Below are 26,638 nucleotides of genomic sequence, written 5' to 3' on the forward strand. Positions count from 1 at the left end.
CTGCTCCACGCGTGAGCAGTGCGGCAGCTGATTGGTGTGTATGGCCTGAGCAGCTCTAGCTGGGGATCGTGCGCGCATCCCCGGCAGTTTACTCCTCCTCCCTGTATCTTCCGCCCACCGGCCAATTAGCAGCACCGGCGGGCAGCAATCGTTTGAACAGCCCAGTTGAATTGTATAATACACGGCAGCCCTGCATGTGAGTCACACCACACTTCCCAGCACTTGCGCCTCCTCCCCCCCTCCGATTGCCGCTGATCACCCCTCACTGGCCCTGACACTGGCCCTGACATCTGGTTGCCTGTCATCAGCTCTGATTGTGGTCTGATTGACATCTGATTGTCTGTGCACTGTTGTTTGGCATCTGATCACCTGTTATTTCACTCCGATTGTCTGCCGATCACCACCAATTGCTGTTTACATTGTTTGGCATCTGACAGCTGCAGTGATTGACATCTGATTGCCTGTCATCAGCACTGATTGGCATCTGATTGTCTGTGCACTGCTGCTTGACATCTGATCGTCTGTTATTTCACTCTGGAATCTGATCGGCCTCTTGATTGCCCAGTGATTGACCTCTGTCTGTTTCTGATTGCATTTGATTGTTTTTGATTGCTATTTGATTGCCTACGATTGTATCTGATTGCTTGTGATTGCCCTCTGATCACCTCCCCTGTCACTATCCTAGTTATCTAAAAACCGTAATCAGTGAAAACTGTTTTAGTATCACTAGTGTTAACAGTTAGGCCAGTGAGTTCGCTAGGCCCCTTTGTTAGGTAGTTAGCGCCTAGCCCACTACACCACAGTCACTAATTAGTTGCTGATTAGCGTCATCACTGTCGCTAATCAGCATTTGTACTATATAGTATCTGTAAGTAATCAGTACTGATCCTATAGTATCTCTAAGTAATCAGTACTGATCGCAGTCAGATCTATATCAGTACATTAGGGTCACTTTAGTGTAGCCTCTACTAAAAACGCAGTGTTTGCCCGATCAGGCCTGATCATTCGCCCCCACTTGCGTTCAGCCCACCCCACCGCAGTGACAGAATTTTTTTTTTCTGATCACTGCAAAAACGCAACCCAATAGCTGCGGCGCTCTAATGATCAGTTTTTATATTTTTTGATCAAAACTGAGCAATCACAGCTTTTTGTCTTCACCAGTACTCCCGTTTGCTAGACAGGTACTCTTTTTCTTGGGTAGTCTCGGTGGAATACCCCCTAAATTTAGCAGCTCAAAATGGCAAGAAACGGGAAATTCCCTGGAAGAGGCCTACAGGATTTTGGCCGAGAGACTCATCCGACGAATCATCCGGGTCAGAATACGAACCTGTAGACAGCAGTTGCTCTCTATCCAATAGTTCTGATGATGAGGTTAAAGTCCCTGCTAGCACCAGGCGTACCCAACCCCATGTCATTGGACCGCAGGTGGCGCAGGATCAGCTTTAAGGGCAGCAGAGTGGTGCTAGCGCTGATCCAGGTTTTCATGATGAGGCATACACCAGCAGCGCAGCACCTCCTGGACTTAGCACCAGTACTTCCGTGTAGCCTGGTGACGTGGCGAGCACCAGCATAGCAGTTGAATCTAGTTCGGTGGCACGTGCAGTAAGACCCCGGTCTCAGCCAACAGAAACACGGGCCTGTAGAACCCTTGCACTCCCAGAGGTGCTGGCAAATCACAATTGGCAACCCCCTGGTTCCGCCGCACCCATAGTGCCCCCTTTCACCGTCCAGTCTGGAGTCCAGGTGGAGACAGATCATCTAGGATCGGCCCTAGACTCTCTTTTTCATCTGTTCTTCACCGAGGAACTCTACGACTTGTGACAAAAAAATAAAATCTTCTATGAACTCACCATATCCCTCACGGGAATACCTTAGTGTCTTCTTTCCAAAATGTGGTCACTTGTGGGGTTCCTATACTGCCCTGACATTTAAGGGGCCCTAAACCTTGAGGAGTAATCTGGAAACCAAATAAGTAAAATTGACCTGTGAAATCCTAAAGGAACTCATTGGAGTTTGGGCCCCTTTGCACAGCTAGGCAGAAAAAAAAGTGTCACACGTGTGGTATCGCCGTACTCAGGAAAAGTAGTATAATGTATTTTATGGTGTCTTTCCACACATACCAATGCTAGGTGGGAGAAATATCTCTGTAAATGACAACTTTGTGTGTTAAAAAATTGTCTTTCTCACACACAGGATGGGTATGTGTGAAAAGACACCCCAAAACACATTATACTACTTCTCCTGAGTATCGCAATACCACGTGCGACAGTATTCACTGAGGGGCATGGTGAGTCCGTAGAAGATTTTATTTGAGAAAAAAAAATTTTTTGGGTCACAAGTTAGCAGAAATGGAAACCTCCCTCCTTCTTTTTTTTTGTTTTTGTTTTTGTGTGTGTGTGTCATTTTCTGCTAACTTGTGACAAAAAATAAAATCTGTTATGAACTCACCATGCCCTTCAGCATATACAGTGATGTGAAAAACTATTTGCCCCCTTCCTGATTTCTTATGGTGGCCACTAATGATTCAATATTTTTCATCCCATCTTACCAAATCTATGTATTAGAAGGGTAAATTGAGTGAATATACTGAATGGATACTTCAGGCAGTTACCTTGTATTACATAGAAATGGTAAGATTAAGTGAAAAAGATTGGATCATTAGTGGCCACCATTATTCTTTTGCATGTTTGTCACACTTAAATGTTTCTGCTCATCAGAAACCATTAACTATTAGTCAAAGATGACCTAATTGAACACAAAATGCAGTCTTAAATGATGGTTTTTATTATTTAGTGAGGAAAAAAAACTCCAAATCTACATGGCCCTGTGTGAAAAAGTGATTGCCCCCCTTGTTAAAAAATAACTTAACTGTGGTTTATCACACCTGAGTTCAATTTCTGTAGTCACCCCCCAGGCCGGATTACTGCCACACCTGTTTCAATCAAGAAATCACTTAAATAGGAGCTATCTGACACAGAGAAGTAGACCAAAAGCACCTCAAAAGGTAGACCTCATGCCAAGATCCAAAGAAATTCAGGAACCAATGAGAACAAAAGTAATTGAGATCTCAGTCTGGTAAAGGTTATAAAGCCATTTCTAAAGCTTTGGGACTCCAGCGAACCACAGTGAGAGCCATTATCCACAAATGGCAAAAACATGGAACAGTGATGAACCTTCCCAGGAGTAGCCAGCCGACCAAATTTACCCCAAGAGCGCAAAGAAAACTCATCAGAGAGGTCACAAAAGACCCCAGGACAACATCTATAGAACTGCAGGCCTCACTTGCCTCAATTAAGGTCAGTGTTCACGACTCCACCATAAGAAAGAGACTGGGCAAAAACGGTCTGCATGGCAGATATCCAAGGCGCAAACCACTTTTAAGCAAAAAGAACATTAAGGCTCGTCTTAATTTTGCTAAAAAAAACATCTCAATGATTGCCAAGACTTTTGGGAAAATACCATGTGGTCCGACGAGACAAAAGTCGAACTTTTTGGAAGGTGCGTGTCCCGTTACATCTGACGTAGAAGTAACACAGCATTTCAGCAAAATAACATCATACCAACAGTAAAATATGGTGGTGGTAGTGTGATGGTCTGGGGTTGTTTTGCTGCTTCAGGACCTGGAAGGCTTGCTGTGATAGATGGAACCATGAATTCTAATGTCTACCAAAAAATCCTGAAGGAGAATGTCCGGCCATCTGTTAGTCAACTCAAGCTGAAGCGATCTTGGGTGCTGCAGCAGGACAATGACCCAAAACACACCAGCAAATCCACCTCTGAATGGCTGAAGAAAAACAAAATGAAGACTTTGGAGTGGCCTAGTCAAAGTCCTGACCTGAATCCTATTGAGATGTTGTGGCATGACCTTTAAAAAGGTGGTTCATGCTAGAAAACCCTCAAATAAAGCTGAATTGCAACAATTCTGCAAAGATGAGTGGGCCAAAATTCCTCCAGAGCACTGTAAAAGACTCGTTGCAAGTTATCGCAAACGCTTGATTGCAGTTATTGCTGCTAAGGGTGGCCCAACCAGTTATTAGGTTCAGGGGGCAATTTCTTTTTCACACAGGGCCATGTAGGTTTTGAGTTTTTTTTTTTTTCTCACTAAATAATAAAAACCATCATTTAAAACTGCATTTTGTGTTCAATTATGTTATCTTTGACTAAGAGTTAACGTTTTTTGATGAGCAGAAACATTTAAGTGTGACAAACATGCAAAAGAGGTATTTATACTATTCTGGAATTCTAGCACCTCAAGAAACATGACAGGTGCTCAGAAAAGTCAGAGCTGATTCAAACTGCACAAATTCACTTTTTTGTACTATAGTTTCTAAATGCTATAACTTTTACCCAAACCGATAAATATACACTTTATTGGGTTTTTTTTTAAATCAAAGACATGTGGCACAATAAATTTGGACAAAAACTTGTATAGAATTTTTACTTTTATTTGAAAAATTTTACCACAAAGTTAAAAATATCATTTTTTTTGACAATTCCTGTCTTGTTTGATGAATATAATAAAAACTAAAAATTGCAGCAGCAATCAAATGGCACCAAAAGAAAGCTGTATTAGTGAGTAGAAAAGGAGGTAAAATTAGTTTGGGTGGTAAGTTGCATGACCGAGCAATAAACCGTTATAGCTGCAGTGGTCTGTATTGTAAAAAATGGCCTGGTCACTAGGGGGGCTTAACTGGTTAGTTTCACCAGACTGTGATCATGTCGCGATCCGTCAGGTGCCATTGCAGGGCCATGGCTGTACAGACATGTCACTAGCCTGTAGGCTAGAGATGTGTTCTGTTGCCATGCAGGTCAGGGCGGAGGGCCAACAGCTTGCAGTAGGAGTGAGGAGGACGGTGCTCTCAGCCTAATTGATTTACCAAATTAATATCTTAAGGCGCGCTAATTGCAATCTGTATCCACACTATGGGCTGGTGCGCCGTTATTTTAAAAATAACAGTCCAACATATATACTAGCGCAACTCAGTCCATATGCAGCTGTCCTGCAGCTACTCCAAGTGTCTGTCTGTCTTTAAATGCTTGTACTTGTAGTTCACCACCTTCACACCAACTGATGGAAAACGACTCACCCTCTGTAAAGACCCCTACAGGTCTAGGTCCTTGGGGTTATTCCCGGGTCACCCCCAGGGAAAGATAGTAATTGTATGTGTAGGAGTAGGATGCAACTTATTTGTGATACGAGATCTCACCTTATCGTAACACTATTGGGCTCTGCATAGTCGCGCATGTTGGGCGGGGAAATATTAGGAGAGGATTGTATGTTACGCCCAATATGCGGGACAGAGTGGTTTTATGTGCACATAAGGGGTTTTAGAGTAGTGACTGAGAAGTCAGCGTAAATCCATGGTTAATTAACATGCACGAGAATTGAGTAATGTTGTTGGTTGGGGAGGAAGGGGAGGGAGCAGGCAGCTAAAAACACTCCGCGCCAATCAGGGTACCAGCTCCTAATGAGTCACAGTAGTGACGAAACTAGTAGGGCGGGACCCAGGAAGTGGCACGGAGTGTGTGAGCGGTGGGAGACGCTGAGACGGACGGCTGAGCGCGCGGCGGCCGAACCAGAGTGGTGAAGTGTCGTCAGAGAGCCCACCAGAGGCCACTGATACGGGGGAGAGCCCGTAAAAACTCATGCTGAATGTTTTTATGAAGAAATTGTAAGTGCAATAAATTTTAGTAGTGGAATTTTAAAAACGGTATTATGCTATGAGCAGTTTTTATTTGGAGGTACACACAACTCATATGACTACAAGGAGACAAGGTTGAAAGTGAGAGCAAGAAGTCGTAGAGGTCGGGGGTGACCCGGGAATAACCCCAAGGCGATACTTACACCTGTAGGGGTCTTTACAGAGGGTGAGTCGTTTTCCATCAGTTTGTGTGGTGGTGGTGAACTACAAGTACAAGCATTTAAAGACAGACGGACACTTGGAGTAGCTGCAGGACAGCTGCATATGGACTGAGTTGCGCTAGTATATATGTTGGACTAATCGATTCACCAGGCTGATGGCTGACCAAGGCCTGGGAGAGGGGGTGTACGAGTCTTTAGACTGTGGGATGCTAAGAAATCTCTATTTGGAGAGAAGTTTTATTTATCTTATCAGTTTATGATTTCAATTTGCTTTAAAGTTTTTTGTGTGTGTTGGTTTTGTTTTCTTTCTAATTTATAAACCTTTTCCAAATGGTTACGTGATGGTTATCCTGTTTACTCAAACTGCAGGACCCTCTCTCTTTTTTTTTCTTCTGCAACCCAGTCAGTCACCCCCCCCCCCCCTATCATTAGATACTGTATTTCTGATTTGGGACCCCAGGAAGGGGGTGGCACAGGAACCGACCACCGACTGTTGCATGATCACTCCCTGGCGCAGCTCTAAAACATTGTTGTGGCGATTTTTGAAAACTTTTTTTTTTTTTTTTTTTTTTTTTTTAGTGAGCAAGTGAATTTGCTTTAAAAAAAAAAAAAAAAAAAAAAAAAAGTTTTCACCAAAAATTCTATATTTTTTAACTGATGGGAGTAGGACTGGACATTATTGTGGAGTGTACCATTACCTGAGGGGGGCACATTTTTGTAAAATATTAATGGAGATAAACTGGTTAGGATTTCCTTATTAGTTGCATTCTAACAAATCGCCACTAGATGGCAAACCAGAACCTTTGAAATGAAGCGTTCGTTTGGCCCTTATAAATGGCTACTTGACAATACATGCTTTATTTAGTTTCCTCTTATTCTGAGTACAATCAAAACAAGACGTTACAGAAGAGTCCGTTCACCCAATTAAAGTCCACAATGTCAAAGATAACGTATCCATAAATCTGCTGGTGGATTGCCATGCCCCAACCAAGCATGTGAACTGACCTTAACCACTTAATGCAAACTGGACATATATATAAGTCCAGTGAAGTTGTGCAGAGTGCACCACCACTAAATGAGGAACATGTGGTATAATTTTAACTGTGACGAGTTGTAGAATACATTTTGGTGTGTCATGAAGGATACCAAAGATCAAACTGTTTGGTGAAACGTTCTTCTCTCTCTGCTTAGCGTAGCTCACCTAAAAGCCCCCTGTAAACCTCTTCTGGTCCCCAGGTTCTGACTTACTGCGCAGGGGCCGGCCAGGAGTGCACTGCACATGTATATGGCATCGCTGCGCATGACGCAGTGACTTCAAGTGCAGTGCGCTCCCTTCTGTTGCCAACACCAGGTCGGCATCTTCTGCGGCAGTGGGCAGCCACGGCGATTGCATGCACGTGACCTGGAACGTACTGTGCCTGTGCAGAACGCCCTAGGCCCCGTTAACATGATCATGTGCGGCGCGGCCTCACGCAGGGGCATAAGATACCAGGACGTACTGAGAACACACTGTTGTGTGTCTGTCTTGATATGGGTCCAAGCGACATAAACAAAATTAACTTAAAATTTGCATCAGCTCAACATTTGAATCTTATAGACTATCCACTCTACTGTTGAGGGTGGAGCTTAAAGAGAACCAGAGACAAAGCACCCTCATGTATTTTATTACATTTCAGTGGGAACATGACAGTAAACACCTACCCTGCTTTTAGTTTCATTCTTCTCTGCTAAATCTGCCTGTTATCAGCTGTGATAAGAATCCCCGACTGAGCATTCAGTCTAGGTTTGACCTGGAATCATTATAGCTGAGTCAGTCTTCTTTGATGTCTTTTCAAGCCCAAGTCTGCCCCCTCCTGGCTCAGCTTTCCTGCGTTGCATACTCAGAGCTCTGATGACTGGGAGAAGCTGCTGCTGTCTAAAAAGAAGCTCTCAAACAGACAAGTGTGGCTGTGTGATCTGTGTGCACTGACTGTGCAGTCATCATGCAGTTTAATTTTTATGAGAGACACTTCCTACAGGCAGCTGCGCAGCATACCAGAATAATGAATGCAGCAGCAGCCCTGCTTGTTTATAGTCCCATAAAGCCTAGACAGCACATCCAGAACAGCTCGTAACCTGGAAGCAGAATGGGTATGAGATGGCGGCAATATTGGATTTTTCCTGGAGCAAAAAAGGCACACCAGAGCAGCAAAATTATCAGGTAGAGGATTTATTCTTTACAAGCTATCGACTGATATGTTTATTTTGTGTGAAACGTTCATCTCTGGTTCCCTTTAAAGCAGCCAGTCTTCTGTATACTCTGAAAATGTAAATATGCTGTAATGGTTCAACCACTTCCCCTCCCCGGGACGAGTAACTACATCCTGGCAAAATGCCATAACTGCTTGCAGTGGCGTAGCTACTTCGTCCCTCCCCACTGCGCGTTCCCGCTCGCCCCCCCTGCGCTTGTTACCGCCTCTGATTGTTCTGCTAGATCAATGAATGGTATTAAGCTAACTCCCTGTGTGAATGAACGCAGCCGTCCATGAGACTGAACCGCCATTCACAAAGGCCGTCCACGCATAATTTCCTCTTTGCATAGTAATACTACGTATAAGGAAGTCAGGTGGCCAGATGGTAAAATTACACCTACAATTTTTTTTTTCAATAAAAGACCGATTTTTACATTATTTTTACATTCTAAATTTAACCCCTGACCTCCCACACTCCTAAGTAGTTACCCCAAAAAATGTTGGGGGAAAAGTCACTTTGGGAACTGAACTTTTTTTAATATGTACTGTATGTCAAGATGGTATATTACCATTAATTGGTATATGGTATATTACCATTAAATTATGGTTTTGTAATTTAGGGATGGACCCAAAACTGAAAAAATGCACCTTTATTTACAAATAAAATATTGGCGCCATACATTGTACTAGGGAAAACCTTTTAAACCTTTTAATAACTGGGGCAAATAAAATGTGTGGGCTTTACTTGTGGTAGTGTGACGCCTTCCATATGACATATCGAATGCATCATGGAGTTGTTTTTTTTGTTTAATTTTTTTTTTTCTCGCGCGCTCTCGCTCTCTCTCTTCTTCCCTGGCACTTTGGTAGCTTCTAATTACAAAACCTCTCACCTATGTGTGAAATCTGTCCCCTAGCATCCCTGGGAAGTTATATAGCTCATCCAACAGATGAAGATTAGATATCAGCCTGACAGAACCAATTTAAAGCATCCTTCTCCAGACTGGTAGGAACCGATCACAGCAGGGGGTCGCTTAGGGTTCCTTAAGATGGGAGATCAAAGGAAACCACCTCCCAGCTGGCTCAGCTCAGAGAGCAGATGACCCCACTGTAACCCATGATAATCCATACACTTCTAAATTGGTAATATTTCTGGGGTTACAAAAATACCAGGTCCTTTAAATTCACAGATTGTGTTGGACTTCACGTGACACTGGTTCTGAGAGATTTTCAACCGCCTGGATCTTCCAGAACTAGTACTACAAACAGTGGAAGTCAAAACTTGTTTTATGAGCTATCCATGGTCAACATGTGTGGTATCAAATGAATTCTAAAATTATACTGAGTGTGAATATGCATTCTGTTTCCTGGTGTGACCTATGGGCACGGAGAAAGCGGGCAAAACATGAATTGGGCCAAAATCTCTCCCTGTCTAACGGGGCACTGCCTTATTCAAATTGCACAAGGCTGGATTTGCTAGCTAGGTTGTAAATAACCGTTTCCTTCCTTTTTTAGGAGTAGTTAGCGGGAGTCTCTTTCCTCCCTGAACACGAGAGAGTGGTGGCAGTGAAATTACCCGATTTCTAGCGTAAAATCGATTTTTTTTTTACCGATTGTACATACAATCGGGATTGTACATGTATGGGCACCTCCAACCAATCTTAACCATTTAATACGCACACAGTGAATCTGCCTCCAGAAGTCTCTAGTGCATGAGACCTGCATGGCAACAGTGGCCTAGTAATACGGGATTGGTGAGTGATTGTCACATTACATATTGTCGGCAGCTGCGCGATTAATCTTTGTCAGTCTGCTCACCGTACTTCCTGCGTATGCTAACGGGAGCAGATTAGAGGGGATTGCGGGGCTGGATTGTCACAGGTAGCATCTATTATTTTAAAACTATAACAGCCAAAAACTGAGAAATAATGAATTTTTTTCCATTTTCTTCCTCTTATTTTTCCTGTTAACCACTTGATGACCACAGTGGTAAAACCCCCCTAAAGACCAGGCTAATTATTACTAAAATGGCCACTGCAGCTTTAAGACCAAGCTGCAGGGCCGCACCACACAGTACACCAACAGAGAGGGTCTGATGGCCCCCCAGTTGTTGTTTTTTTTTTTTTTTTTTTTTTTTTTTTATATCAATATTCCTTTTTTTTTTTTTTTTTTGATAACTCTTTTTTATTAGACAAGAATGAAAAATTACATACATGTCAAACCAATATCAAAAACTGTTTCAATGCAAGACATAGTTATTGAGCACCATATTAATCTTTACCAGATTGTAAACATATACAGTATCTAATATGAAAAAAACTACCATGTAACATGTCTGTTTTACCATCTTTAGCTGCTTACTGAAGACAAGCTTCAAATTAAGCAAGTGTACATCCGAACGTTTAGCTTATCAATGATATTTCACTTAGTATTAAATTATAATCCTTATACAGTCCTGATTGTATACCTTCTAATGATACAGTTTGTAAAGATAAGGTGAACCTGCATATAAAATATACAATACTCAACAAGGTCATCTTTGAAAAGTTTCAATACTATAGATAGCTCCCAATTATGCCCCGAATAACTTTTTATTTTTATAGCCAGTTCCTGTTGCATCATTTGGTACCTCTGAGATATTGACTAGTTCCCCCCCCCCCCCTCTTCTCATCCATCTCTCTCCCCTCCCATATCTTCTTGAAGACCTCCTCCCTTTCGTTTGCCATGGCTGTCATATGTTCCATAGTTCTTACCCATCGCACCCTACGAACAACCTCCTCTATTCTGGGGGCCGAGTTCCTCTTCCAATATGCAGCTAAGGAAATTCGTGCTGCTGTCAAAATATGATTAAGCATCTTTTGAGTATGGGCTCTCAAGCCTTCTTTTGGTTTACCTAATAAATAAATCCAGGGATCTAATGGAATAAATTTTAGTATGACTTTCTGAATTAGTATCTGAATAGATTTCCAAAATCTCTGAGTTGCTGGGCAGAACCAAAAAATATGCTCTATCGTTCCCCCCTCCCCACAATCTCTCCAGCATAAGTCTGATGTACCTGGATAGATTTTACTTAACCTTGTCGGAGTCATGTACCATTGAAACATTATCTTGTAGATATTTTCTTTGGTCTGGGTACAGAGGGAAGTTTTGCGTGCATTTAACCAATTGTCTTCCCATTCTACAAGTTCTAAGGTTCCTCCCAATTTTGTTTCCCATTCTATCATGTATCTATGCTTGGAAAAGGAGGTCGCTCCCGGAATCAACAAGAATGAATATAGTCTGGAGATTAAGCCTGGTTCTCTATCTGAGTCCAAGAGGAGGCGTTCAAACGCAGTGCATGAAGGCAGGGACTGCCTTCCTAGTAATTTAAGAGTATACGATCTAATTTGTAGATACTCAAAGAATCTCAACTGTAGATTAGGGTATTTAACCTGTAATTGAGTGAAGGTAAGTATCTTAGTAGTGGATAAGTAAAAAAAATCAGAGAGAAGGATCGGGCCAGGTGGTGAGGGACAACCCCTATTCCTAGTCAAAGAGTTCTGTGGGAAGCATGGGTTACCCCTTACTCGGGTCAATCCGGAAAGCTTACTGGACAAACTGTACTTAAGGCGAGCCCTGTGCCATAGATTCCATGTAAATTTAATTGCATTAAGCATTGAGGCCTCGTTTTCTGTTAATTTTTCCACTCCTAGTAAGGAGCCTATTGCATGTGGGGAAATCGCCTCTTCTTCTAATTCTGCCCATTTAGTCCTGAGAGGGAGGGCCATCCACTCTGACAACTGTCGGAGATGGGTTGCCAGGTAGTATAATTTAAATTGTGGTACTGAGAGACCCCCTCTTGTCCGATCAGCTTCCATCACTTTATGGGATACCCTAGGTTTCCCTTTAGCCCATATAAATCTTAGTGTATCCTTTTGAAGTTTACATAGTACTGCATAGGGGATTAGAATTGGGAGGGTCTCACAAAGGTACAGAAATCTTGGCAGTATATTCATTTTTACGGAATAAATCCGTCCTATCCACGAAATATGATAAGCATTCCATTTATCTAAGTCCTTCTTTATTTGCTTGAGCAAAGGAACAAAGTTTAGGTCATATAATGACCTGTAAGACCTACCTAAGTGTACTCCTAGATACTTAATACTATCATTCCTCCATTTAAAATGGAAATTCTCCCTCAGCACCTGGAGATCCTCCTGTGGTATATTTATTGAGAGGGCCTCAGTTTTATCCTGATTGATCTTGAATCCTGAAATGGATTCAAAATCTTTAACCAGTGAGAGCAAATTAGGGAGAGTTATCACAGGGGATGAAAGCGTCAATAGGATATCATCGGCAAAGAGGGACAATTTATATTCCCTCCTGCCGATGGTCACTCCCGAGATGTCTGGAGAGTTTCTAACAGCTATAGCTAAGGGCTCAATACACAATGCAAATAGTAGTGGGGATAGGGGACACCCCTGCCTTGTTCCATTAGTCAAAGGGAACAATGTTGACTCAGTAAGAGGGACACAAACCTTTGCTTGTAAGTTACAGTAGAGACCCTTAATTGCATTAAGGATGAAACCAGAGAAACCAAAATGTTGGAGCACCTCAAAAAGGTATGCCCATGAAATTCTATCGAAGGCCTTCTCTGCATCCAAACTCAGAAGCAGAGAAGGCCTCCCTGACATCCCAACCCAATCTATGATGTCTATTGCCCTCCGTGTGTTGTCCCCCGCCTGGCGTTTAGTTAAGAAACCCACCTGATCCCCGTCAATAATATTTGGTAAAAGCGGATTAAATCTGTTCGCTAGGATTTTGGTGTAAATCTTTAAATCAGAATCTATGAGGGAGATGGGTCTGTAACTACGGACATCTTGAGGATCTTTGTCCTCTTTATGGATCATAATAATGTTTGACGTCTTCATAGAGGGAGGGATGCTCTCCCCTTTCAAAAAGGAGTTAAACATTTTGGACATATAAGGGATTAGGAGATCTTTGTACTTCTTATAATGGGCATAGAAAAACCCATCTGGGCCTGGGGCCTTCCTAGATGGCAAAGCTTTGATTACCTCCCGAATCTCACCCTCATCTATAGATTCATTTAGCTCCGAGAGTTGTTCTGCGGTTATTTTGGGTATTCCTATTTTTTCTAAAAATCCTTTACGCCTATTTTCTGTCTGTCTGGGGTATTTGGGGGGTCAGGTTATACAGCTCTCTGTAGTATGCCTCAAAAGCTCTAGCTATGTGGGAGGGGTCTGCAAACACCAGCCCCTTTCCATCGGAAATCGCGTATATTTCCCTTTTCTTTTTAAAATCTCTCAGCTTTCTTGCCAGAATTGTGTGAGGCTTGTTTCCTCTTTCATAAAATACTTGTTTTGTCCAAGCTAGAGCTTTTTCAGCTCTGCTTATCTGGAGATTATATAAATTTGCTTTGGCATCTTGCCATTTTCTAAAATTTACCTGGGATGGAAAGAACCTGTATTTACTTTCTGCCTCCCTGGTTGCTTTCAGCCTCCACTCAAATATCGCCTCATCGTTTCTCTTTTTCTGAACTGCCTCCCTTATCAATACCCCCCGGATTGTGGCCTTATGGGCCTCCCATAGGGTCGCAGAGCTAGCAACTGAATCTTTATTTCTATAAAAATATTCCTCTATTTCTTTCTTAATAGTGTTATGGATTACTTCATCTTTTAGGAGAGACTCATTGAGACGCCAATGATAGGGGCCTCTGAAACCAAATTGGCAGTTTAGATCAAAAGAGATTGGGGCGTAGTCAGACCATGTTATCTCATGGACCTCTGATTGGGTGGCCTTGTTAACCAAAAGTTTAGAAACGAAAAAATAGTCTAACCTACTGTATCGATCGTGTGGAGCTGAGTAATATGAATATTGTCTTGACCAGGGGTGTTTCAGGCGCCATATATCAATTAAATGATTATCCCTTACCCATTTCCGGAATTCTTTGGATAAAGAATCTACTCTGTACTGAGAGGCTTTTGATGGGGATTTGGAACGATCCCAATGCGTTGAGAACACTGAGTTAAAATCACCTCCCAATAACCAACAGTCAGCAGAAAATGTCATAAGCTTCCGTTGAACTCGTTTGAGGAATTTAATCTGCTGAGTGTTTGGAACATACAGATTCCCCAGGATTATCTCTGTGTTAGCTAATTTACCTTGTAGCAAAATAAAATGGCCTAGAGGGTCCAAATATGACCGAGTGATTTTAAAGGGGACTCCTTCTCTAATCAGGATTGCTACCCCTCCCTTCTTTGCTGGCCCTGCCGAGTAATACACTGTTGGAAATTGTTTCAAATATAGGTTGGGGTGTTGCATATATTTAAAATGGGTCTCTTGAACCAAAACAATATCTGCCTGAAGCCTTTTGATCTCCTTAGTCAACAGTTGCCTCTTGAGGGGGGAATTTAATCCTTTTGCATTAATTGAGGCTATACGTACCATATTAGATATTTAAGAAACAGCAAAAGCCACAGGAAGATGGAACATCGTTCGGGGCTATTGGTAGATATAGTATAAATCGTGTACACTTCATTCTCATCAAAGGTATTATGACCGGGAAATAAACCAACACATAAACAACATATAACAGTGAAAAAAACATCAATCACCATGTACCATTCTGGACATGGTTCTGCCAGGTCCTCCAAGTTTTTGGAATGAAAAGTATTCCAAGGATAAGGCAGAACTTGGGGAGACATGAGGGTTGAACCGACCGTGGCCAGGTCCCAACGAGAGTCCGCCGCAAACCCCCCTAAATCAAGATATTTATTCATAGAGAGTCACCTGCAATGAGTGTATCCATCTCCTCAGTGCTCATCAGCGGATTCCTGAGAGGCTAAGATGGGAGAGGACGGTGCCGAGTCTGGCGTTTTGGATCCCTGACGGCGTGAACGCTGAGTTGTCCAATCAGGGGATAGCCGTTGTTGTGGGGAGCTTTCTGGAGGTAGTCTTTGCACCTTATCATTAGGTCGTTCTTGAGAGCCATTTGCCGGGAGCTGTTTATTCAAGCCCATCTTCTGCAGGAAATCAGCTGCGTCGTCCGGATCTTGTAAAGTGAAAACTCGCGAATTCTTAGTTGCTATTAACTTAAAGGGGAACCCCCACTTATAGCGGATCCCTGCGTCGCGTTGTGCTTTCGTCACCGGTTTAAGAATTCTTCTTTTTTCTAGGGTAACCGGGGATAAATCATTGTAAAGAGATAGAAAGTCCCCTTCAAACTCGATCTGTTGCATATTTCTTGTCACATTTAGTAAGGCCTCTTTACTCTCGAAATAATGTAGCCTCAGGATTACATCTTTAGGTGCTTGTGTATTCCTCTGGAAGCCCCCCAGAGCTCTATGCGCCCGATCCATCCGCCATAACGATTCTTCCCATTCAGGTACTAAATGTTTAAATAAGCGTAAAAGATAATCTCTAAATTGCTCTGCAGATACCGAGTCAGGGATCCCTTTGATGCGGACATTCTGTCTCCGTTCCCTATTCTCGGAGTCTTCCTGGGCCACTCTCAAATACTTAATATCTGCTTGGGTTTGTATATGTTCATCTTCTAAGATATTGTGGCGTTTAATAAGCTCGTCAGTCTTAGCCTCAAGTGCGTTAGTTCGCTCACCTATTGCTGCAATGTCCGATTTGAGCTCCTTCGTAGCTGAGGCAAGCATCTTATTCATGCTGTTGATGAGGGACTGCCTGTTTTTCTCCAGGAGACGTTCCATCTGCTCCATTGTCACTGCAGTTGAGATCTCCTCTTGCTGCTGGGAGCTACGTGTGGTGGAGCGTGGAGTCTGGGCGCCATCTTGCCGGGCCGCATGGGTGAGGAATTTTTCCATCTGCTCGGCTTGTCCGTCGCCTCCCCCGGTCTTTTTTTGTTGTTTCGGTCCCATGGGGAAAGGTGACTCTGAAGCGAGTCAAATCGCCTGCTTCGTGCTGCTGATTGCTCGTTTGGAGAGGGTTTTAAGCGCAGTGCTCGGCGGAGCTCAGAAGGTCGCGGCCATCTTGGATCAGCGCGCGTATGCGCCCCCATTCCTTTTTTTTTTTTAATATATTTTTTACTATTTCTTTATTATTATTATTATTATTATTATTATTATTATTATTATTATTATTATTATTATTATTATTATTATTATTAATTTTTTTTTTTTTTTTTTATTTTTATTTTAGAAAACCCCTCCCTCCCCCCAGCCGACCAATCAGGCGATCGGCTGTCGTAGGCTTCTGCCTATGAGAGCCGATCGCTCTCTTGTCCCCCAGGGGGACAGCCGTGTCACACAGATGTCCCCAGTGCAGCCCTGCTGCTGATCACAGTGCTGCACTGTGTAAATAGACGACGATCAGGCGTCTAACAGTCTAGCCGCTCGGAGAGACTGAAGACGGGGCGGAGCTCCGCCCCCCCGAGTAGATGCACGCATCCTGCGCGCGATCTCCTTCAGTAGTCGGCTCCAGGACCTGACACCAATTGGCGTTAGGCGGTCCTGGGGCTGCCGCCACGCCCTTTGGCGTGGAGCGGTCTTTGAGTAGTTAACGCTTTTAGAATAAAATAACTTAGCAAAAAGTACCCCCCCAAAGAAAGTCTAATTTGTTGCGAAAAAAAACATAGATTTAGATTATATAGATATAGATTGTTTTGTTGTGATAAGTAGTAATAAAGTTATAGGCAAATCAATGGAAGGAGCGCTGACAGGTGAAAATTGCTCTGTTTTTTAAGAGGAAAAACCCTTGAAGGTGAAGTGGTTAACTTGGAAGATATGCCATGCGACTTTTACATTAATTTGACCATCTAGATACTATGCAATATGAGCAATGAAAAAAGAGTTGGGAATGTAAAGAAAAAAAATATACATACCTGGGGCTTCACCAAGCCCCCTCCAGGCTTATTGCTCCCTTGCCGTCCTCTACGCCTCCTGGTTCTTTTGCAATTGGCCCTGGAAAGTCCTCTGGTAAATCTGCTCTGATGTCTGCAATGCATCAAATTTGCACCTCACTGAAGCTGACTGATATCATTGCAGGCTACAACAGTGATCCCCAACCTTTTTTGACCTAAGGAACGCTTCAGCATCAGGCAATTTTTCCAAGGACTGGGAGGATGGGGGTGTTATTGCATGGGGGGGGGGGGATGGGTGGGCGCGGGCTTGTTGTACAGGCAGGGTCATTACATAAAGAAGTCCTGGGAACGCCAGCCCTACCTAACCACTATCTTCATCACCCTCAGCACTTTGGGAAAGTACATTTGGTGTGTAGGGGGGTACTGCCTGGGCTTCCTTATCTATTTGCACAGTCCTTTCCTCATCTGCCTTCCCTCACTTTTACCCTTCCCTCACTTTTACCCTTCCCTCCACCTCACAGCCCCTTTACCCTCCTCCCCCTCACAGCCCCTTTACCCTCCTCCCCACACTCACTTCCCTTCTCCCCACACTCCCCTTCTCCCCACACTCACTTCACCCATTCCTCCTCCTCCTCACACACACACTCCTCTTCTCCCCACACTCCCCTTCTCTTCTTCCCACACCAGCTTCCAAGCATCAGCTGCTCACCTCCATGCAGACTGAACTCTGTGGCTGGCAAGAGACCAGAGCCTCCCAGTCATCCTCACTGCTGCCACCTGGTGTCTGAGCAGACAGAAAGCGTGCTGCATTACATATAACAGATACTAGGTGGCAGCAGTAACAATGGCTGCAGACGGCTCTTCTATATAGCCTCCGGCAAACTTCAGTGACACTTCTTTCTGCACTGTGACACAGGCCCAGCTGAGAGCAGACTGCAGCACCTTTTTTTAAAGGTGTTAATTGAATGAGAAAAACATGAACATACAACAGCCCCACACAGGGGAAACTCATTGATATTTTATATCTGCCTTGTAAATTAACATATCACACATTTCGGCAAGGTGTTTTTGTGATCTTGATCTTTTTAAGGGATGATGAGAGTTTAGCCAGTTTACTCCGTACCATGCAATGCTTTTCATTTTTCACTGCAAAGTTTAAATCTGTCCTGTTCGATGTTGGGAAGCATTATAATTTCCTAGAGAAGTGCCTTTAAATAGAAACATTTTCTTTCTATTTTAAATTGCTGCAACAATCAGGTTTCACAATGTGTAAGGATTTATCCATATGATTAAAGCCATACATGCAATTCTCATTGGCCAGTTTTACCACATCCATGAAGTAAGAAAAATTACCTACACAGTCTATTCATAATATTCAGGATCTGTGGGCTTAATGCTACAAGGAGGTAGTAAAATGCGTTAGTGATTGGCCAATCAAAATGGGATGTGTGTATGCACCTCAGGGCTTCGGAGCCTTAAGGTAATTTGTGTTGCTGTGCAGGTTTGTGAATACTGCACTGTCTGATGATACCACTTGTGCGTTATGATTCACAGCGGTAGCACAGCATTATGCATTGGGATCTCATTCATTATAAATAAATCTGGATCTTCACCGCATTGGAGAGCACTGCAAGTGCTGTGATATTATGACATACAAACAATATTTTAACCCTCTGCACTCAAGACTTGACTTGAATTGTTTGTAGGTAAACTTACCACTCTCCTCAGCACCTGCTTTTCTTTTCAAAATCTTGCTCCCTAAAGGTGCCCATACACTCGTCAGATTGGCAGCAGATAGATAAGAAATGCATCTGATCATCTATCTCAGTGGTTCCCAACCTTTTCCGGCCTGGGGAACACTGACCAAATTTTTCTCCGGGGAACAGCGCGAGGGGGGTAAGGGGAGATGCGGCCCCCGGTTGTTTGTGCGACCTAGTGGACAGTGCCGTGCGCAGCAGGCTATGGGGGGGGGGGGCTGGGGTGCGGCTGCATAGCTAGCATAGTTGCCCCAGTGTAGGGAGTTTAGTTGCCTTAGTGTAGCTAGTATAGTGCCCCAGTATAGTGCCCCAGTATAGCTAGTATAGTGCCCCAGTATAGCCAGTATAGTGCCCCAGTATAGCCAGAATAGTGCCCCAGTATAGTGCCCCAGTATAGCTAGTATAGTGCCCCAGAATAGTGCCCCAGTATAGTGCCCCAGTATAGCCAGTATAGTGCCCCAGTATAGCCAGAATAGTGCCCCAGTATAGTGCCCCAGTATAGCTAGTATAGTGCCCCAGAATAGTGCCCCAGTATAGCCAGTATAGTGCCCCAGTATAGTCAGTATAGCCAGTATAGCCAGAATAGTGCCCCAGTATAGCTAGTATAGTGCCCCAGTATAGCCAGTATAGTGCCCCAGTATAGTCAGTATAGCCAGTATAGCCCCCCAGTATAGCTAGTATAGTGCCCCAGTATAGCCAGAATAGTGCCCCAGTATAGCCAGAATAGTGACCCAGTATAGTCAGTATAGCCAGTATAGCGCCCCAGTATAGCTAGTATAGTGCCCCAGTATGGCTAGTATAGTGCCCCAGGATAGTCAGTATAGTGCCCCAGGATAGTCAGTATAGTGCCCCAGGATAGTTCCCCCCGCCCGTCCCCGCCGCTGTTATTACCTTAACAGCTGCCGCCCCTCCCCTCTCTGGCGCGTGTATATTTCAAGCAGCGTATCTCCGGCTGCTCTGTGTGATGCGGAAGGAGGCAGAGCAGCGGCTTCCTGTAACGGCGATATGTATCGCCGTTACTATGGAAACCGAGCCCTGCCTCCTGCGCATCACACACAGAGCAGCCGGGAGATACACTGCTAGAATAAAAACATGCGCTGGAGAGGGGAGAGCGGCCGCTGCTAAGGTAATAGCAGCGGCGGCCGCGGGGACGTGCGGGAGGGGGGATAAGAGCACGGCACACCAGGCAACGTTCCGCGGCACACTAGTGTGCCGCGGAACACTGGTTGAAAAACGCTGATCTATCTGATGCGTTTTTAGAAAATTTTTTACCAGGATAGAATTCCAATAGATTTCAGTTTGAAATCTATTGAAATTCGATCTGATGGCATTTTTTTGCCATCAGATTTCCATTAAGGCCAATGCAAACTGATAAGCAATCTCATCAGATCGACCTAAATTTTCCACCCTGCCAGTTCGATGGAAATCCATCGAAATCGATCAAAATCGGCCATCGATCGGTCAATTGGCCAACCGATTTGCAAACGATCGATCGATCGATGGGGATCGATCTGTCGGCCAGAAAATCGGCTGAGTGTATGGGCCCCTTAAGCTGAGCATAGCTCATCCAGAGCATAGCTCCCCTTTCTTGTGTATTGCAATCATTGTGGTCTGGCTGAAAGCTGTTGCTCTCTTGTCCGTGTCAGCATAGGCCATTTGGGATACCAGAGCCGAGTAAACCTATAGAAACTGGGTTCTCCTCTCTGCCCACGCATTCTACCTAAATGCCCATCTGGCAGCCTCAGGTTTTATTGCGCAGGCTCTGCACACGATTGTGAGCTCTCTGCACATAAGTATGATGTCATACACATCCGCAGTGGTCTGCTCTTGTATCCTTTAATGGTGTAAGTAGTGCAGTTTGTTGCTCCTCGGACATATGAGACTGCTTTATGTGCATGCACGTGTTCCCTACAAGCGTCAGGTTCCTGAGCATGAAATGTTTGCTTACTTGCTGACTGGTATAGGTAGAGTTGGGGACCCTTTCCATAAGAGGACAACCCAAAAGTTGAAAGGGTCTAGTATAGAATGCTTTGCATGCAATCCATTTTGGAAGGGAATGCAACTGAATACAATTTGCAACCTAGTTGGCTGTTAGTGTTCCAGCTTGCTGTATGTGTCTTGAGTGCAGAGGGTTAATTGTTATGACCACTCCCCCTCAGAACCTGTTTTCCCTTCAAAAGTCTTGGTTCCTAGGCAGGATGAGCCTAGCTCGCCTTCCTTGTGTACATAGTTATGACTAATGCCCCCATCTGTTCCCAGCAGTGCACAAGCAGGGATGAGCCGTTTAAGAGATTTTCTCTGTAAAAGGTTAATAGTAGTATACATGATACTGTACAGACTTCACAGGTTACATGTAAAAAAAAATAAAAAATGCCATAAAGCATCAATGCTCTTGGTTACGCTTTAACGTGTTTAAGCTCACCAACTGCGCCAAAGTGTCCCCAATCTGGTGAGTCCTACTCTAACCAGGCAAAATAGATAGATTGCAGTGTTCTCCCCAGAACTTTTTTCCAGCCGGGTGGCAAGAAAAAGTAGCCGGGTGGGGCGTGATATTAGAATGCAGGGCCGGCGCTTCTCTGCATACAGCAGAGGAGAAGATGAGCCGATGACAGCCGGGTGGTCACCAAAACTAGCCGGGTGGAGCACCCGGCTAAAAGAGCCTGGGGAGAACACTGGATTGATAGAGCGCCCAGGGTGTGTATGTGTGTGTGTGTGTGTGTGTGTGTGTGTGTGTGTGTCTTGCAAAAGTATTCGGCCCCCTTGAAGTTTTCTACATTTTGTCACATTACTGCCACAAACATGAATCAATTTTATTGGAATTTCACATGAAAGACCAATACAAAGTGGTGTACACTTGAGAAGTGAAATGAAAATCATACATGATTCCAAACATTTTTTACAAATAAATAACTGCAAAGTGGAGTGTGCGTAATTATTCAGCCCCCTTTGGTCTGAGTGCAGTCAGTTGCCCATAGACATTGCCTGATGAGTGCTAATGACTAAATAGAGTGCACCTGTGTGTAATCTGTCAGTACAAATGCAGCTGCTCTGTGACTGCCTCAGAGGTTGTCTAAGAGAATATTGGGAGCAACAACACCATGAAGTCCAAAGAACACACCAGACAGGTCAGGGATAAAGTTTTTGAGAAATTTAAAGCAGGTTAAAGCTCAACACACACCATACAATCTTGGTTGTACAGATTTACCAATTCTATGTAGTATAAGGGCCAACAGATTGAAAATACCTTGAATGATTGATTGGATAAGCTCTTATACTACATGAAAGTGGTAAGATTGAACAACCAAGATTGTATGGTGTGTGTTGAGCCTTAGGCCACATACACACATCAGACCATAGTCTTTTGAAAATGAAAGATCACAGACCAATCTTACCACCCTTCATGTAGTATGAGAGCCATACTCTACACAGTCTTTTCTATGGAGCTGAACTCCACATCAGAAAAAAATCTTTGCAAGATGCTGCACACACAGATGCTGTACAGACACAAAAGATCAGTATCTGCAAAAGATCTGTTCCTGCCAAAAATCCATTCCTGCAAATTGCAATGATAGTCTATGAGATCTGCAGATCATCATACACACATGATTTAACTGACATTCATCTGCAGATCAGATCCACCAGGATGGATTTTCAGATCTGCAGATGATTGCTTGATCTGCAGATGAATGTCAGTTAAATCATGTGTGTATGATGATCTGCAGATCTCATAGACTATCATTGCAATTTGCAGGAATGGATTTTTGGCAGGAACAGATCTTTTGCAGATCCTGATCTTTTGTGTCTGTACAGCATCTGTGTGTGCAGCATCTTGCAAAGATTTTTTTCTGATGAGTTCAGCTCCATAGAAAAGACTGTAGAGTATGGCTCTCATACTACATGAAGGGTGGTAAGATTGGTCTGTGATCTTTCATTTTCCAAAGACTATAGTCTGATGTGTGTATGAGCCTTTAGGCTACAAAAAGATTTCCAAAGTCTTGAACATCCCACGGAGCACTAGTCAAGCGATCATTCAGAAATGGAAGGCGTATGGCACAACTGTAAACCTACCATGACAAGGCTGTCCACCTAAACTCACAGGCCAAACAAGGAGAGCGCTGATCAGAAATGCAATCAGGAGGCCCATGGTGACTCTGGACGAGCTGCAGAGATCTACAGCTCATGTAGGGGAATCTGTCCATAGGACAACTATTAGTCGTGCACTGCACAAAGTTGGCCTTTATGGAAAAGTGGCAAGAAGAAAGCCATTGTTAACAGAAAAGCATAAGAAGTCCAGTTTGCCACAAGCCATGTGGGGGACACAGCAAATGTGGAAGAAGGCGCTCTGGCAGTGTTGCCAACTCACCCCTTTAATTACTGACACATGAATTATACAGGTTTTGTGGCTAGGTAGATGCAGTTAAGGCACTGATTATGTGCAAGTAGCCCCAGAACCTGTATAAGTTAGATGTGTCAGTAATTAAAGGGATGAGTTGGCAACACTGCGCTCTGGTCAGATGAGACCAAAATGGAACTTTTTGGCCAAAATGCAAAATGTTATGTGTGGCGGAAAGCTAACACTGCACATCACTCTGAACACACCATCCCCACTGTCAAATATAGTGGTGGCATGCTCTGGGGGTGCTTCTCTTCAGCAAGGACAGGGAAGCTGGTCAGAGTTAATGGGAAGATGGATGGAGCCAAATACAGGGCAATCTTGGAAGAAAACCTCTTGGAGTCTGCAAAGGACTTGAGACCGGGGCGGAGGTTCACCTTCCAGCAGGACAACGTCCCTAAACCTAAAGCCAGGGCAACAATGGAATTGTTTAAAACAAAACATATCCATGTGTTAGAATGTCCCTGCCAACGTCCAGATCTTAATCCAATCGAGAATCTGTGGCAAGATCTGAAAACTGCTGTTCACAAATGCTGTCCATCTAATCTGACTGAGCTGGAGCTGTTTTGCAAAGAAGAATGGGCAAGGATTTCAGTCTCTAGATGTGTAAAGCTGGTAGAGACATACCCTAAAACAGGGGTCCCCAACCTTTTTCAGCCCGGGGCCCACTATCCCGACCAAACTTTTCTCTGGGGCCCGGGGGGGGGGGGGGGGGGGTGTTTGGGGGGGCGTGGTTAGTGGAGGCTGCAGCCCCCCCCCATTTTTTCCCAGATTTTGAGTGTAGTATATAGGTAAGTAGGTATCTAGGTATAGTTGCCCCCAGTATAGGTAGCTAACACAGTTGCCCCTGTATAAGGACTATAGTTGCCCCAGTATAGTTAGTTAGGTAGTATAGTTACCCCGATATAGTTAGTATAGTTACTCCAGTATAGCTAGTACAGTTACCCCAGTATAGCTAGTACAGTTACCCCAGTATAGCTAGTACAGTTACCCCAGTATAGCTAGTACAGTTACCCCAGTATAGCTAGTACAGTTACCCCAGTATAGCTAGTACAGTTACCCCAGTATAGCTAGTACAGTTACCCCAGTATAGCTAGTACAGTTACCCCAGTATAGCTAGTACAGTTACCCCAGTATAGCTAGTACAGTTACCCCAGTATAGCTAGTACAGTTACCCCAGTATAGCTAGTACAGTTACCCCAGTATAGCTAGTACAGTTACCCCAGTATGCTAGTACAGTTACCCCAGTATGCTAGTACAGTTACCCCAGTATACTAGTACAGTTACCCCAGTATAGCTAGTACAGTTACCCCAGTATAGCTAGTACAGTTACCCCAGTATAGCTAGTACAGTTACCCCAGTATAGCTAGTACAGTTGCCTCAGTATAGCTACTACAGTTGCCTCAGTATAGCTACTACAGTTACCCCAGTATAGCTACTACAGTTACCCCAGTATAGCTACTACAGTTACCCCAGTATAGCTACTACAGTTACCCCAGTATAGCTACTACAGTTACCCCAGTATAGCTACTACAGTTACCCCAGTATAGCTACTACAGTTACCCCAGTATAGCTACTACAGTTACCCCAGTATAGCTACTACAGTTACCCCAGTATAGCTACTACAGTTACCCCAGTATAGCTACTACAGTTACCCCAGTATAGCAAGTACAGTTAGCCCAGTATAGTAAGTATAGTTAGCCTAGTGTAGCAAGTAGTTACCCCAGTGTCCCAGGGTCAGGCTCCCAGTGACCGGCTTCCAGTGTCCCAGGGTCAGGCTCCCAGCGTCAGCTCACACCTCTAATGGCGCCCAATTGCATCTGTATCTGTGACCAAAGTCGCTGCCCGCAGTGATGCCGCTTGAGGAAGAGCGTGATTGGCCACAAGTATGGAGGGGGCGTGACTGAAGGCCTCCGAGCGCTGCGATGATTGCCCCACTGATGGAGGCAGGTCTGGCGCCTCCGAGATGAAGTTCTTCGCCGGTGCTTCAGAGGGGTTGATTGGCCACAGATTGAGGGGGCGGGACAGGCGAACTATGACGTGCACGGCCGCGGCCGTGCATAGAAACTAAAAATGACACTGAGAAAGTTAAAAATCAGTCCGAAGCCGCGGCCCACTGTAAAATGTCCTGCGGACCACTAGTGGGCCGCGGACCACAGGTTGGGGACCCCTGCCCTAAAAGACTGGCAGCTGTAATTGTAGCAAAAGGTGGTTCTACAAAGTATTGACTCAGGCGCTGAATAATTATGCACACCCCATATTTATTTGTAAAAAATGTTTGGAATCATGTATGATTTTCGTTCCATTTCTCACGTGTACACTACTTTGTATTGGTCTTTCACGTGGAATTCCAATAAAATTGATTTATGTTTGTGGCCGTAATGTTTATCTATTGTGCAGCGCTGCGTAAGATGTTGGCGCTTTATAAATACAATAAATAATAATAATAATGTGACGAGATGTGGAAAACTTCAAGGGGGCCGAATACTTTCGCAAAAAAAAAAAAAAATTTCGCTGTGGTACTTTGTACTGTATGTTATAGTACCTAGGATCCTAGAGCATTGTTTTTCAGTATTATTACAGTGAATACCCTTTCATTGCTGGCTGTGCTATAAAAAAAGTACCTTCTGTTGTGGGGAACATTTTAAAGGACCCATTGACACATACATTTTAAGGGGGTACTTCTTTCTTGTATGTAAATATTTAGCATTACTTGTTTGTTTTCAGCATTACTTACTGGTGTCTTTTATTCAACTAAATAATGTTTCTAGGTATGTTTCTGTACAATTTTGACCTCAATACTTACAATTTGCAATCAATGGCAACCGTTTTAGAACCCTCATGTCCAACATGAGAACTTGGGGATATGCGCACTACATGCTGATTACACAATTTTGTCTTTCCACTGAAAGGTGATTAATGTAAAGCACTTTGGCAGAAATAGATTTAGCCTGTTTGAACTATCTCCCTGTCACCACATGCTTTTCAATAGAATCATGAAGTATTCAATATTGGTTTTCCAGTGGGGATTTCCCTGCTCACCACTTCTGCTTAGAGTTCTGTGTTATGTTGACTGTGACTGCATTATCAGGAAATAGGTGGCTATAAGGAAACCAATACAGCAATATGTGCTTTATTTGCAAGATAACATTGTTGTAACCCAGGATTTTTATTTCCTTACAGGGAAACTACGAGAGACTTTGCGCTCCTATGCAAGTGAACAATTTAAGGTATCACACTGAATTCTCTAACCGGTGTTTCTTTCCATTTGCTCCTGGTTTTCTTAATAAGATACAAAGTTGTAAGTAGTAAGTAGAGTCATGCATTATACATAGGAAAACCTGGATAAATGATAAAATGATAAATGATTTACATTTGGACATGTATTAAAAATGGTGGTCGTCTACTTTAGGGGACTCTGCAAGAAACCTCAAAGGGAAATTCTGCTAACGTGGTTGGGTGGACAGCACCCCCTCGAACTGCTAGGGTTTACAATAGGCTGTAGTAAACTACGCCCACACTATTTAGCCAATCCCAACGCTTTGTGCTGTAAGAGGGTACTGTCATTTG

At 43.7% G+C, this 26,638-nt stretch overlaps 1 protein-coding gene across 1 annotated transcript in view; it reads left to right on the plus strand.

Annotated features, from left to right (window-relative positions):
- Positions 1–26,638, plus strand: part of LAS1L (LAS1 like ribosome biogenesis factor) — a 117,269-nt gene that overhangs the window by 40,140 nt on the left and 50,491 nt on the right. Inside the window, exon 6 of the mRNA XM_068249627.1 lies at positions 26,252–26,298. Within this exon, the coding sequence (XP_068105728.1) occupies positions 26,252–26,298 (47 nt within the window). The remainder of the gene's footprint in view (positions 1–26,251; positions 26,299–26,638) is intronic.

This window comes from Hyperolius riggenbachi, chromosome 8 (assembly GCF_040937935.1).
Source record: "Hyperolius riggenbachi isolate aHypRig1 chromosome 8, aHypRig1.pri, whole genome shotgun sequence".
In the NCBI taxonomy this organism is placed as follows: Eukaryota; Metazoa; Chordata; class Amphibia; order Anura; family Hyperoliidae; genus Hyperolius; species Hyperolius riggenbachi.